This window comes from Pan troglodytes, chromosome 6, assembly GCF_028858775.2.
Source record: "Pan troglodytes isolate AG18354 chromosome 6, NHGRI_mPanTro3-v2.0_pri, whole genome shotgun sequence".
In the NCBI taxonomy this organism is placed as follows: Eukaryota; Metazoa; Chordata; class Mammalia; order Primates; family Hominidae; genus Pan; species Pan troglodytes.
Window position 1 is genome coordinate 10,567,757 of NC_072404.2, and position 12,256 is coordinate 10,580,012.

At 49.6% G+C, this 12,256-nt stretch overlaps 1 protein-coding gene and 1 long non-coding RNA gene across 3 annotated transcripts in view; one reads left to right on the plus strand and one right to left on the minus strand.

The window, feature by feature from the left end:
• The first annotated feature begins 1,789 nt into the window (after positions 1–1,789).
• The window catches only part of FOXK1 (forkhead box K1), a 120,726-nt gene continuing 110,259 nt past the window's right edge, over positions 1,790–12,256 (plus strand). The window contains exons 1-3 of one of the 2 annotated variants that reach the window (XM_063815212.1): positions 1,790–2,063; positions 4,261–4,372; positions 5,002–5,033. In XM_063815212.1, coding sequence (XP_063671282.1) covers positions 1,873–2,063; positions 4,261–4,372; positions 5,002–5,033 — 335 coding nt within the window. In that variant the 5' untranslated portion in view covers positions 1,790–1,872. Of the gene's footprint in view, positions 2,064–3,226; positions 3,383–4,260; positions 4,373–5,001; positions 5,034–12,256 lie in introns of those variants that run through there. The other variant, XM_054687370.2, reaches the window with a different exon arrangement.
• Positions 4,813–12,256, minus strand: part of LOC107975685 (uncharacterized) — a 38,928-nt gene continuing 31,484 nt past the window's right edge. Inside the window, exons 2-3 of the long non-coding RNA XR_001719056.4 lie at positions 7,928–8,061; positions 4,813–5,323 (exon numbers count right to left, since the gene is read on the minus strand). This is a non-coding gene — a long non-coding RNA (uncharacterized LOC107975685). The remainder of the gene's footprint in view (positions 5,324–7,927; positions 8,062–12,256) is intronic.

A 12,256-nucleotide genomic window follows, 5' to 3' on the forward strand; every position in this document is an offset into this window, starting at 1 on the left:
TAAAATAAAGTTGTGATAAAATATACAAAACATTAGGGTAGTGGGGGGGACTGGGAAAAGGGGATGGTTGCTGGGTACAAAAATATAGTTAGATACATAAGTAAGATCTAGAATTTTCTAGCACAGCAGGGTGACCACAGTCAGCACTAATTTGCTGTACATTTTAGAATAACCAAGAGAGTGCAATTGGAATGTTCATCACACAGAAATGATGAATGCTGGGGGTGATGGAAACCCCATTTACCCTAATGTGATTATAATACAAAGATCTCATGTGTCCCATAAATCTATACACCTACTATGTACCCATAAAAATTAACAATTAAAAATTTTTAAATTAAAAATATAGGTCAGGCAAGGTGGCTCACATCTGTAATCCCAAAACTTTGGGAGGCTAAGGTGAGAAGATCGCTTAAGCCCAGGTGTTCAAGACCAGCCTGGGCAACATAGCAAGACCTAATCTCTGCCAAAAATAGAAACAAACATAGCCAGGCATGGTGGCTTACGCCTATAATCCCAGCACTTTGGGAGGCCGAGGCAGGCGGATCACCTGAGGTTAGAAGTTCGAGATTAGCCTGGCCAACATGGTGAAACCCCGTCTCTACTAAAAATACAAAAAAATTAGCTGGGCGTGTTAGTGCACGCCTGTAATCCTAGCTCCTCAGGAGGCTGAGGCAGGAGAATCGCTTGAACCCATGAGGCAGAGGCTGCAGTCAGCCGAGATCGCACCACTGCACTCCAGCCTGGGCGACAAAGCAAGACTGCGTCTCAAAAAAGAAAAAAAAAATTAGCTGGGTGTGGTGATGCCTGCCTGTGGTCTCAGCTATTTGGGAGGCTGAGGTAGGACGAACGCCTGAGTCCGGGAGGTGGAGACTGCAGTGAGCTGTAACGCCACCATTGCACTCCAGCCTGGGCAACAGAACAAGACCCTGTCTGAAAAATAAAAATTTAAAATTAGAGATATATAGATATACACAACATAAACTGCACTCCACCCCTTTTAAGGCTAAATCGTACTGCATGGTATGCTCCCTCCCTAGGACTGATGTGTCTCGAGGGGGCCTCTTAGCTGCTGGGTGCAGCTGCCCAAGGGGGCACTGCGGGGCCCGATGCCGCCGTCCATCCAGGTCACCACTGCACCTCCACGACCACCCACAGGGGCCCCACTTTGCAGGCGAGAGCCCCGGGCTCAGAGGCCAGTGGCCGGCCTGCGCAAGGACACGCAGCAGGTGAACCCTCCGCAAGGCGAGGAGCAGGGCTGGGACGGGCCGGGGGCGCCTCTCCGCCCCCCTCCCCTGCCCGGCCGCAGAGCCCGGCCCCGCCCCGGGCCCTGCTCGCGGCCCGCCCTGTGCCGCCACTGCGCAAGCGCAGGAGGAGCAGCGCGGCGCAGCCTTAAGGCGCATGCGCGGGCGGCGCAGAATTGCGGAAGACTCCGTTCCCCTGGCGTGAATCCGCCGATCCGGGCTTTGGGGCCCGCCGGGAGCTCTGTTTATAAACACACCGCGCGGCTGCCGGCGAGGGGTAACCCTAAGGGGAGTGGGGTCAGAGGTCAGCGGGCGCGGGGTCGCCGGCCGTGAGACCGGCCCCGCAACCCTCGGGGACTCCTGGCTGCGCAGCGTGGCCAGCCGGACCGCCCTACCGCGGACCGGGGCTGCCGGGGCGCCACGTGGTGCGCACGTGGTCCGGCCCCGGCGCGGCAGCTCCCCTCCCCCACCGCGCGAGCCTGGCCGCGGCGCCCGCTGGCGGCGCGGCGTTGCATATTGCGCGTGCGCACGACTCGTCTCGAGGCGCCTTCCGGTGGCGCGGCGGGGTCGGTTGCCTCCTCGCGACGGCTGCGCCGGGATATTCCGGGGCGGTGGGGTCGCCTGCCCAATGTCGGGTGCGCGAGTGACGGGTGGAAGCCGGATTAGTGCGCGTTCTTCAAGGCTCCAAAGGGAGGAGGGAGCCTCCGAGAGTCCACGTGGGGCCGGTGGGATTCGCAGGGTCCGTTTTCTAAACATTGGGTGTCCTCGAACCTGGGGGCGCGGGCTGTGTCCGCCTCCAGCAGGGATGACCATGCCTGGGTCAGTGGCTGCGTAAATAAATAAACGAATGGGGGAGGAAATTGATAAAATATTAAGAGTGTTGTTTCAGATTTTTTACTATGTCACCTCTTACAGATTTATGAGAGTTTGTTGTTGTTTTTTGGAGAAGAGGGGTCTCCCTATGTTACCCAGGCTGGTCTCAAACTCCTGGGCTCAATCCATCCGTCCGCCTCAGCCTCCTGAAGTGCTGGGATTACAGGCGTGAGCCATGATGCCCGGCCTGTTGATGAGATTCTACGTGAAATATATTGGGCGTTACCTAAGCACTCAGTCAGTGGTAGTTCTTATAGTTCTTGCTTAAAAACAGAAAGAAATGTCATACCCTATTCTAAAAGGATTTGAGAAAGGTTTGCAAAGACTAAAAAGCAAGTGGCAGGGAAAAATAAAAACATAACGCAAACTTCCTCCTGACTTTTTCTGCCATTTTATAGCAAAGGCTCAGAATTGCATTGCCATTGTCGGTTGTTTCGGTAAAATTAGTGTTCCTCAAGTTATCTACTCCAGGGACATTTTTTTTTTCTTGAGACAGTGTCTTACTCTGTTGCCCAGGCTCGAGTGCAGTGGCACAACCATGGCTCACTGCAGTCTCAGCCTCCGGGGCTCAAGTGATTCTCCTGCTTCAGTCTCCCGAGTAGCCGGGATTATAGGCGCGAGCCTCCATGCCCAGCTAATTTTTGTATTAATGTATTTGATAGGAGACAGGGTTTTGCCATGTTACCCAGGCTGGTTTCGAACTCCTGGCTTCAAGTAATCCTCCCACCTTAGCCTCCCAAAGTGCTGAGATTACAGGCGTGAGTCACCACACCCAGCTCAGCAATATCCTTTATTATTTTATTTTTTATTTTTGTAGAAACGAGTCTCACTGTATTGCGCAGGCTGGTTTCAAACGCCTGGCCTCAAGCAATCCTCCCACCTCAGCCTCCCAAAGGGCTCGGATTACAGGTCTGAGCCACCGCTGCCAGCGCATCTTGAATACAGTCATGCATCGCTTGGGAAAGGGGATACCTTCTGAGAAATACATTGTTAGGCAATTTCATCCTTGTGTGAACATCATAGTGTGTAATTCCACAAACCTGGATGGTACAGCCTGTTGCTCTTAAGCTACAAACCTTTAACAGCATGTTAATGTGCTGAATAATATGAGCAATTGTAACACAATGGTAAGTATTTACGTATGTAAACGTAGAAAAGAGAAGGTAGGCCGGGCGCGGTGGCTCACGCCTGTAATCCCAGCACTTTGGGAGGCCGAGGCTGGCGGATCACGAGGTCAGGAGATCGAGACCATCCTGGCTAACACGGTGAAACCCCCGTCTCTACTAAAAATACAAAAAAAATAGCCGGGCGTGGTGGCGGGCGCCTGTAGTCCCAGCTACTCGGGAGGCTGAGGTAGGAGAATGGAGTGAACCCAGGAGGCGGAGCTTGCAGTGAGCTGAGATCACGCCACTGCACTCCAGCCTGGGCAACAGAGTGAGACTCCATCTCAAAAAAAAAAAAAAGTAAAGATATAGTATTATAATCTTACGGTATTATAATCTTAGAGGACCACTATCATATATGGCGTGGATGGTTGGCTTATTGCATGATAGTAAATACCTACTATGTGCCAGATACTGCTCTGGACTCTGAGGTGCCTGGGTAACCTCTATTTAGGTCAACGGAAAATCTAAACGTGGTTACATTATAAAGCAAAGCCAGGAAGTACATATCCTAATGGTCAGGCTGATGGTACATGTTTAACAATCGGCTTGGGAAGGACTGCATATATACACACACATTTATTATAAATGTTACTGGTATGAAGCGTGTGTATCGTATCAATTGCAAATAATGATAAAACACACAATGCTCTTTTTGTTTGTAAATTCCATAGTCAGTTGATTCTCAGAGAATGCTTTCCTTTAGCATTGCTGAACTCCCGTGTCCATAGCCAACCTGTGCTTGAAACTGAATTGTAATATGCAAGGTTGAGTTGCTACCCAACCCACCATTTTCCCAGTAAATAATGTTTGGTCTGGTGGGGTGGCTCATGCCTACAATCCCAGCACTTTGAGATTGTATGGGAAGCCAAGGCAGGAGGGTCACTTGAGCCCAGGAGTTTTTGTTGTTCTTGTTTTTGTTTGTTTGTTTGTTTGTTTGTTTGTTTTGAAACAGAGTTTCGCTCTTATTGCCCAGGCAGGAGTGCAGATGTGATCTCGGCACACCACAACCTCTGCCTCTTGGATTCAAGCGATTCTCCTGCCTCAGCCTCCCAAGTAGCTGGGATTACAGGCATGCGCCACCACGCCCAGGTAATTTTGTATTTTTAGTAGAGAAGGGGTTTCTCCATGTTGGTCAGGCTGGTCTCAAACTCCCGACCTCAGGTGATCCTCCCGCCTCAGCCTCCCAAAGTGCTGGGATTACAGGCATGAGCCATCACACCCGGCCAAGCCCAGGAGTTTGAGACCAGCCTGGGCAACATAGCAAGATCCTGTCTCTACAAAAAATAAAACAATTGGCCAAGCATGGTAGCATGCACCTGTGGTCTCAGCTACTTGGGAGGCTGAGGCTGAAGGATTGCTTGAGCCCAGGAGTTGGAGGCTGTGGTGAGCCGTGATCACACCACTACGCTCCATCCTGGGCAACAGTGAGACCCTGTCTCAAAAAAAAAAAAGTAAAATAAATGTAATGTTTGACAGGAGTGTTGATATTTTCACTTATATTAACAGGTAAGAAATGAAGCAAAACACATATAGATCCAAACTTTATTTGTTCCTCAATGATGTCAGCAACTTCTTTGCTGTATTGGAGCATGGTTTTCTATTACTGGGTGAATAGTTCCTCAACATTTTGTGCTATTCACAATATAATGGCTGCAGACATCACAGAATTTGAAGTTTAACCACATTGTTAATTTTCTGTATTACTTTCTTATGTCTAGGGTTTGGCAAATGGATTCTGCAGAGTCAGATGGTAAGTGTTTTCCACTTTTCCAGACACTTAGAGTCTTTGGCGCAGTCTCTTTTGTTTTGCTTTGTTTTGTTTTAACCACCCTTTAACAATGTAAAAAAAATTTTTTTTAGCTCAAGCAAGAGCCAGATTTTGCCTCCAAGCCCTGAACTGTAGCATTTTCAGATTTTCACAGTGTACATATCTCTGCAATAGTTGTTCCAAGCTGCAAAGTGGAGTATCTGAACCAATGCGGAGTATCTGAACTTGGAGTTGGGAAGATAATTTCCAGTATACAGATGGAGTAGAGTAACCTTAAAAGCATAGATTACAGTAAAATAATTAGGACATGATAAGTGTTGAGACCCTTTCAATAGAGTTTATTTCACTGCAAGTTTAATGTAGGGTAATTTTTTTTTTTTTTGAGATGAAATCTCTCTCTGTTGCCCAGGCTGGAGTGCAGTGGCATGATCTCGGCTTATTGCAACCTCCACCTCCTGGGTTCAAGCAGTTCTCCTGCCTCAGCCTCCCTAGTAGCTGGGAGTACAGGCATGCACCACTATGCCTGGCTAATTTTTGTATTTTTGTAGAAATGAGGTTTTGCCATGTCACCCAGGCTGCTCGCAAACTCCTGAGCTCAAGTGATCCACCCGCCTCACCCTCCCAAAGTGCTGGGATTACAAGTGTGAGCCACTGTGGCCAGCTTAATGTAATTTAATTTTTAATAATGACTGTGTTTAACAGCCAATTAACCGAAATCCTGAAAGTTCAACAATCGGCTCTCGTGAACAGCTCCAACTCAGCATTAGTCTTATCTGTAAGTGGAGATGGGCTTTGGGGATGGTAGACAGAGTTCCATTTCTTAGCATGGGTTACCCTTAGATACACCTGAAAGTGACCTCCCCCAAGGAGCCACACCCCTGTATCACCCCCTCCCTTGAGTGTGTGCAGGGCTTGTGATGGGCTTCTAACCAGTGGAACATGGCAGAGGGGGCAGGTGCCATTGCTCAGATCTGGTTATGTTATATGGAAGGGGCAAGGGGCTCCTATTCCCATCGCTCCCATGATCACATGACATTATAGGAGACCCCATCTTGGTCCACTGGAGACAGAGACGCTCTTGCTGGCCTTGCAGAAGCAAACAGCATGTTGTGAACAGTCCCTGGAGAGGACCCCATGGCAGGGGACTATGAGTAGCCTCCAGGACCTGAGGGTGGCCTCCAGCAGAAGGCCAGAAAGAAGCTGAGGCCATCAGTCATATGGCCACAAGGAAATGCGTGCTGCCAGCAGGCTGAGTGACCTTGGGAGAGGATTCTTGCCCAGTTGAGTCTCTGGATGAGAATGCAGCCCAACTCACCCAGGATTACAGCCATGCAAGGCTCTGAGCAGAGGACCCAGCTGAGCTGTGCCCAGACTCCTGCCCCAGGGAGACCGTGTGGTGCTAGATGGATGTTGGTTTAAGCTGCTGAACCTGTGGTCATTTGTTACACAGGAATAGCAAACAAATACATAATTATTCAACATATGGATGCACCTTTCTGTATGTGTGTTACATTTCCCTTTTTTTTTTTTTTTTTTTTTGAGACAGAGTCTCACTCTGTCGCCCAGGGTGGAGTGCAATGGCATGATCTCATCTCACTGCAACCTCTGCCTCCCAGGTTCAAGTGATTCTCCGGCCTCAGCCTCCGGAGTAGCTGGAATTACAGGCGCCCACCACCACACCTGGCTAATTTTTGTATTTTTAGTGGAGAGAGGGTTTCATTATGTTGGTCAGGCTGGTCTTGAACTCCTGACCTCAAGCAATCCACCTGCTTCAGCCTCCCAAAGTGCTGGGATTACAGGCATGAGTCACTGCACCCAGCCCATTTCCCAATTTTTAAAGGTTAAGAGACAAAACATAAACATTAAAAAGGGCAGAGAACTGTACCAGAATGTTGGCAAGAGTGCCCTCAGATGGTCTAACAATGGGGAAAAAACTGGTGGGTTTTGGTGGGCTTGTTTGCCCCTACAGAGCTTACTGTCCCAACTCCATCTCCACGGCCTTGGGACTGAAATGGTTGTGAAGTTGGGAGCTAGAATCTAGTGCCTGAGTTTTGACCTCAGCTCCGACACTTCCTAACTATCTATGTGTCTCCATGACCCTCTATCCACTTATCTTTAAAATGAGATGATGGTAGTACCTGACTCATGGAATAGCTGTCACGATTTGGTGAGCCAATTATTTTCACTGTAGCCTTCATCCACTATGGGGCCATCAGGGGCAGGGGCTGACTCCAGCTTCTGGTGGACCTGGATATTTCTACACCATGGGTGATGAGCCCATCCCTTTGCCAGTGAGTGGTTCAAGAATCAAAGTCAGGCCTGGCGTGGTGGCTCATTCCTGTAATCCCAGCACTTTGGGAGGCCAAGATGGGCAGATTGCTTGAGGCCAGGAGTTTGAGACCAGCCTGGCAAACATGGTGAAACCCCGTCTGTACTAATAATACAAAAATTAGCTGGGCATGGTGGCGTGCACCTGTAATCCCAGCTACTTGGGAGGCTGAGGCATGAGACTTGCCTGAACCCAGGAGGCAGAGGTTGCAGTAAGCCTAGGTCGTGCCACTGCACTCCAGCCTGGGCAACAGAGCAAGACTCTGTCTTCAAAAAAAAAAGAGTCGAAGTCAGTCAATATCCGCCATTCCCTGAGCCATTTGAGGAGGACCAGGCATCCAATTTGCAGGGGCCTATGGTCAGAGATTCCAGAAAAGGGTTCCTATCTTCCAAGAGGCATCTGTGGGAAGAGATGGCCTTTCCCTCTCTGGACACCATGGGAGAGGATGACCTATGGACAGCGTGGGGCGATGCGGAGCCTGCTTCTGCAGGAGAGCAGCACAGACCCCACCGTCCATGGAGGGAGCTGGAGCCCCAGGTCAACTCACCTCAAAACTCCTCCAACATCCAGATCCCAGTGATGATATGGACAGAAACATTTCAGCATTGTTTGGACCGTTTTCAGTTGGGTTTTCTGGTACTTGATGAACTAAACTTGCATCCCTTCCACCAGGGCTCTCCACTGTGGGGACAGGATAAGGGACGATTGACATTGGATCTGGTTTTCCCCCTGGAGTTGGGCAAGGTGAGAGTGGCACAGCAGCTGGCATTTGATCACAGCCAAATGCCACGGAGGCTCCCTGTGGGCTCCTGCAGTTGCCTTCATGATGGCATTAGTTCCCCCACTAGTAGATCATTGTATTAGTTCCCTGATAAGACAAAGCACCAAAGAACTCGCTCTCCCCTCTCAGCCATGTGAGGACCCAGCAAGAGAGGAGCTGTCTGCAAACCAGGAAGTGGGGCCCACTGGACATCAGATCTTGGACTTCCTAACTGCAGAACCGTGAGAAATAAATGTTTGAGCTCCTGCTTGGATTCCCAGCACTTTGGGAGACCAAGGTGGGAGGATCACTTGAGCCCAGGAGTTCAAGACCAGCCTGAGCAAAAAGTGAGACCCCTTCTCTACAAAAAAAAAAAAAAAGAAAAAAGAAAAAATTAGCTCAGTGTGGTTGCTTGTGCCTACAGTCCCAGCTACTCAGGAGGCTGAGGCGGGAGGATCATTTGAGCCTGGGAGATGGAGGCTGCAGTGAACTATGATCATGCCACGGCACTCCAGCCTGGGTGATAGAGTGAGACCGTGTCTCAAAAAATTTTTTTAATGGTTAAGCTGTCCAGTCTATGGTATTTTTGTTATAGTAGCCCAAGCTGACTGAGGCAGTCCTCCACATGAACTGCTGTATGCTACTGCCTCTGATAACTTGTCATGAAACAGTTATGTGCTGGTGTGAAATTGCTGTTAGCCATGTTACTTGCTCTCCATATTGTAACTAATGATATATTTGGAGCTGAGCAAAGGCTCCATAAGTCCTGCTGAGCATCTGACTTTTTAATTTGCATCAGATGCTACCGTCATAGGCACTCAGCAAGCAATTGTTCTTATTATTTCTTTTTTTGGAGACAGGGTCTTGCTCTGCTGCCCAGGCTGAAGTGTGGTGGTGTGATCATGGCTCACTGCAGCGTCGACCTCCTGGGTTCAAGCAATCCTTGAACCTCAGCCTCCCAAGTAGCTGAGACTACAGGCGCACATCACCAGCCATATTTTTAAAATTTTTTTCTTTTTTTTTAATTTTTGAGATGGCGTTTCTCTCTTGTTGCCCAGGCTGGAGTGCAATGGTGCAATCTTGGCTCACTGCAACCTCCACCTCCGCCTCTGCCTCCTGGTTTCAAGTGATTCTCCTGCCTCAGCCTCCTGTGTAGCTGGGATTTTTATTTTTTATTTTATTTTATTTTTATTTTTTTTTTGGGAGACGGAGTCTCGCTCTGTCGCCAGGCTGGAGTGCAGTGGTGCGATCTGGGCTCACCACAACCTCCGCCTCCTGGGTTCAAGCAATTCTCCTGCCTCAGCCTCCCAAGTAGCTGGGATTACAGGCACGCACCATCATGCCTGGCTACTTTTTGTATTTTTAGTAGAGACGGGGTTTCACCATGTTGGCCGGGATGGTCTCGATCTCTTGACCTCGTGATCCACCCACCTCAGTCTCCCGAAGTGCTGGGATTACAGGCGTGAGCCACCGCACCCGGCCATTTTTAAAAAAAGTTTTGTAGAGATTGGGGTGGGGTGTGGGGGGGGGTCTCCCTATGTTGCCCAGACTGGTCTTGAACTCCTGGCCTCAAGTGATCCTCCCACCTCAACCTCCTAAAGCATTGGGATTACAGGCATGAGCCATTGTGCTTGGCCTCCGGTGATTGTTAAATGAATGAAGGAAAGGCACCTGGGCTCTGAGAAAGAGAAGCACCCTGATTTGATCCTCACTCTAATGCGACCAAAACAACATGATCATTCCCGCCATCCAACCTCCGGGACAAACGCAAGCCAAGGAAGCACCAAGCCAGCATGAGATCCACACCAGCGAGGGTTTCCAGGCCTGGGCCTGCTGACTGCTGCCTTCCTCCCTCTTTAACTCTGCTGTACCTTGTCACCCTCCTCTCACTTCCAGAGCTCCCCCTCGCTTCTGCTGTGATATTAAGAGGCCCACAGAGCCTGCTCAAAGCTCAGTCAAGGCTAACCAAAAGCCATCTTCCCGTTCACAAACCCGCATCTTCTCTCCACCACCCCAGCCTCAGAGTCTCCTGTCCCGTCCCCCTTCCCTGGAAGCCAAAACATCACGGCCCTGCTATTGCACATTTGCTCTCATCTGCAGAATTTCACAAAAGAAACCAAGGGCCTCTGGGCCCCCACTCCAGCCCCAAGCGCTCTGCCAAGCAGGGAGGCCCCTGCTGTTCATGCTGCCCCGTGTGCAGGCAGACGGATCTTCCCAGGCCGGCTTAGGTCGTGAGGTTGGCCTGGCAGGGATGAAACGGGGCCGGATGAGGACTGGATTGCAGCAGGCAGCCCGTGGGGCTTTATCGCCGTTTTCTGCAGAACAAAGGCCCGGCTGGCCCTGGGAGCTGATGCTGCTGCTCTATTGAAATCTCGAGGTGGTTCTCTATTAATCACTCCCCCTGGCGCCTCAGAGGCCCAAAAAGGAGTCAAACAAAAACCTCTTTTCTAAGCAGGATGAGGTTTGCAGAGGCCTGAGCAGAAAGATTCCCCCGGCCCCTCTCACCAGCTTAACACACAAGAAAAGCCTGCCTGGGTGCATTGAGGAGGGGAGGTTGGAACGTGACCAATTCCACTGGGGACCCCAAAGAGCTCCGTGCAGGGAGCAGGGTGGGTGAGCGAGAGGTCTCGCCTTCCTGCAGCCCCTCCCTTGTTTTATTTTAGAAACTGCAAAGACCCGATCAAATGATTTTTTTTTAGTAGACATTTACTAGGAGCAGGGTAGAAAAAAAACAAAACTTCCATTTTCTTTCCTCCTTAGACGTAACCTTGAATCACAGCTTCTTGGTTTCTCTTTTTTTTTTAACCTGATGTTGCTGTTCTGCATTAACCAATAACTGATCCTGCATTATTCATTAACCCATAAATATGAAGTGTGGCCTCTCTTTTTAAACAGACTAAAACACCAAGCAATCTTTTCCCCTGATAAGGCCTCACAGCCCCTGGGGGCCAGGCCTGCTGCTCCTGGGTGTGCGTTTGTCTGTTACTGAGAAACAGCTCCCTAATTTTTTTTTTTTTTTTTTGAGACAGAGTCTCACTCTGTTGCCCAGACTGAAGAGCACGATCACTGGCATGATCACAGCTCAAACTCCTAGGTTCAAGCAATTCTTCCACCTCAGCCTCCCAAGGAACTGGGACTACGGGTGCATGCCACCATGCCCAACAAATTTTCCTTTTTTTTTTTTTTCTTGAGATGGAGTCTCGCTCTGTTGCCCAGGCTGGAGTGCAATGGCGCGATCTCAGCTCACTGCAACCTCCGCCTCCAGGGTTCAAGTGATTCTCCTGCCTCAGCCTCCTGGGTAGCTGGGATTACAGGCACGGGCCACCACACGCAGCTAATTTTTTGTATTTTTAGTAGAAATGGGGTTTCACCATGTTAGTCAGGCTGGTCTTGAACTCCTGACCTCAAGTGATTCCCCCAACCTCGGCCTCCCAAAGTGTTGGGATTATAGGCATGAGCCACCGGACCCAGCCTAAAGTTTTTTTGTTTGTTTGTTTTGTTTTGTTTTGTTTTGTTAATAGATAGAGACAGTGTCTCGCTATGTTGCCCAAGCTGCTGTCAAACTCTTGGCTTCAAGTAATCCTCCCACCTCAGCCTCCCAAAGTACTGTGATTACAGGCGTGAGCCACCACACCTGGCTGCAACCAAGTTTTATTTCATAACTTACTTGATGACACTTTGCTGTCTCCTTCCCTCCCTCCTGCTCACTCCTTTCCTCCCTTCCTTTACTTCTCATTCTGTGTTCTTCTGCTTTTGTTTCATTTTTGGCTTAAAACAACAGATGTTTGTTTTCTCACGGTTCTGCAGGCCTGAATTCTGAAATCACGGTGTTAGCAGGGCCACGATTCCCCTCAAGGCCCTTGGGAGGAACGTGCTTCAGGCCTCTGTCCCAGCTCCTGGCAGCCATGGGCGTTTCTTGGCCCACAGATGCATCATTTCTTCAATCCTTGGATCCTTCCATCCTTTACCTTTACAAGGCCATCTTCTCCCTGTCTTTTCATGTCATCTTCCCTCTATGCGTATCTGTTTCTGTGTCCAAATTTCCTTTGTATTTTCATTTATTTACTTATTTTTAGAGACGGGATCACTCTGTTGCCCAGGCTGGAGGGCAGTGGT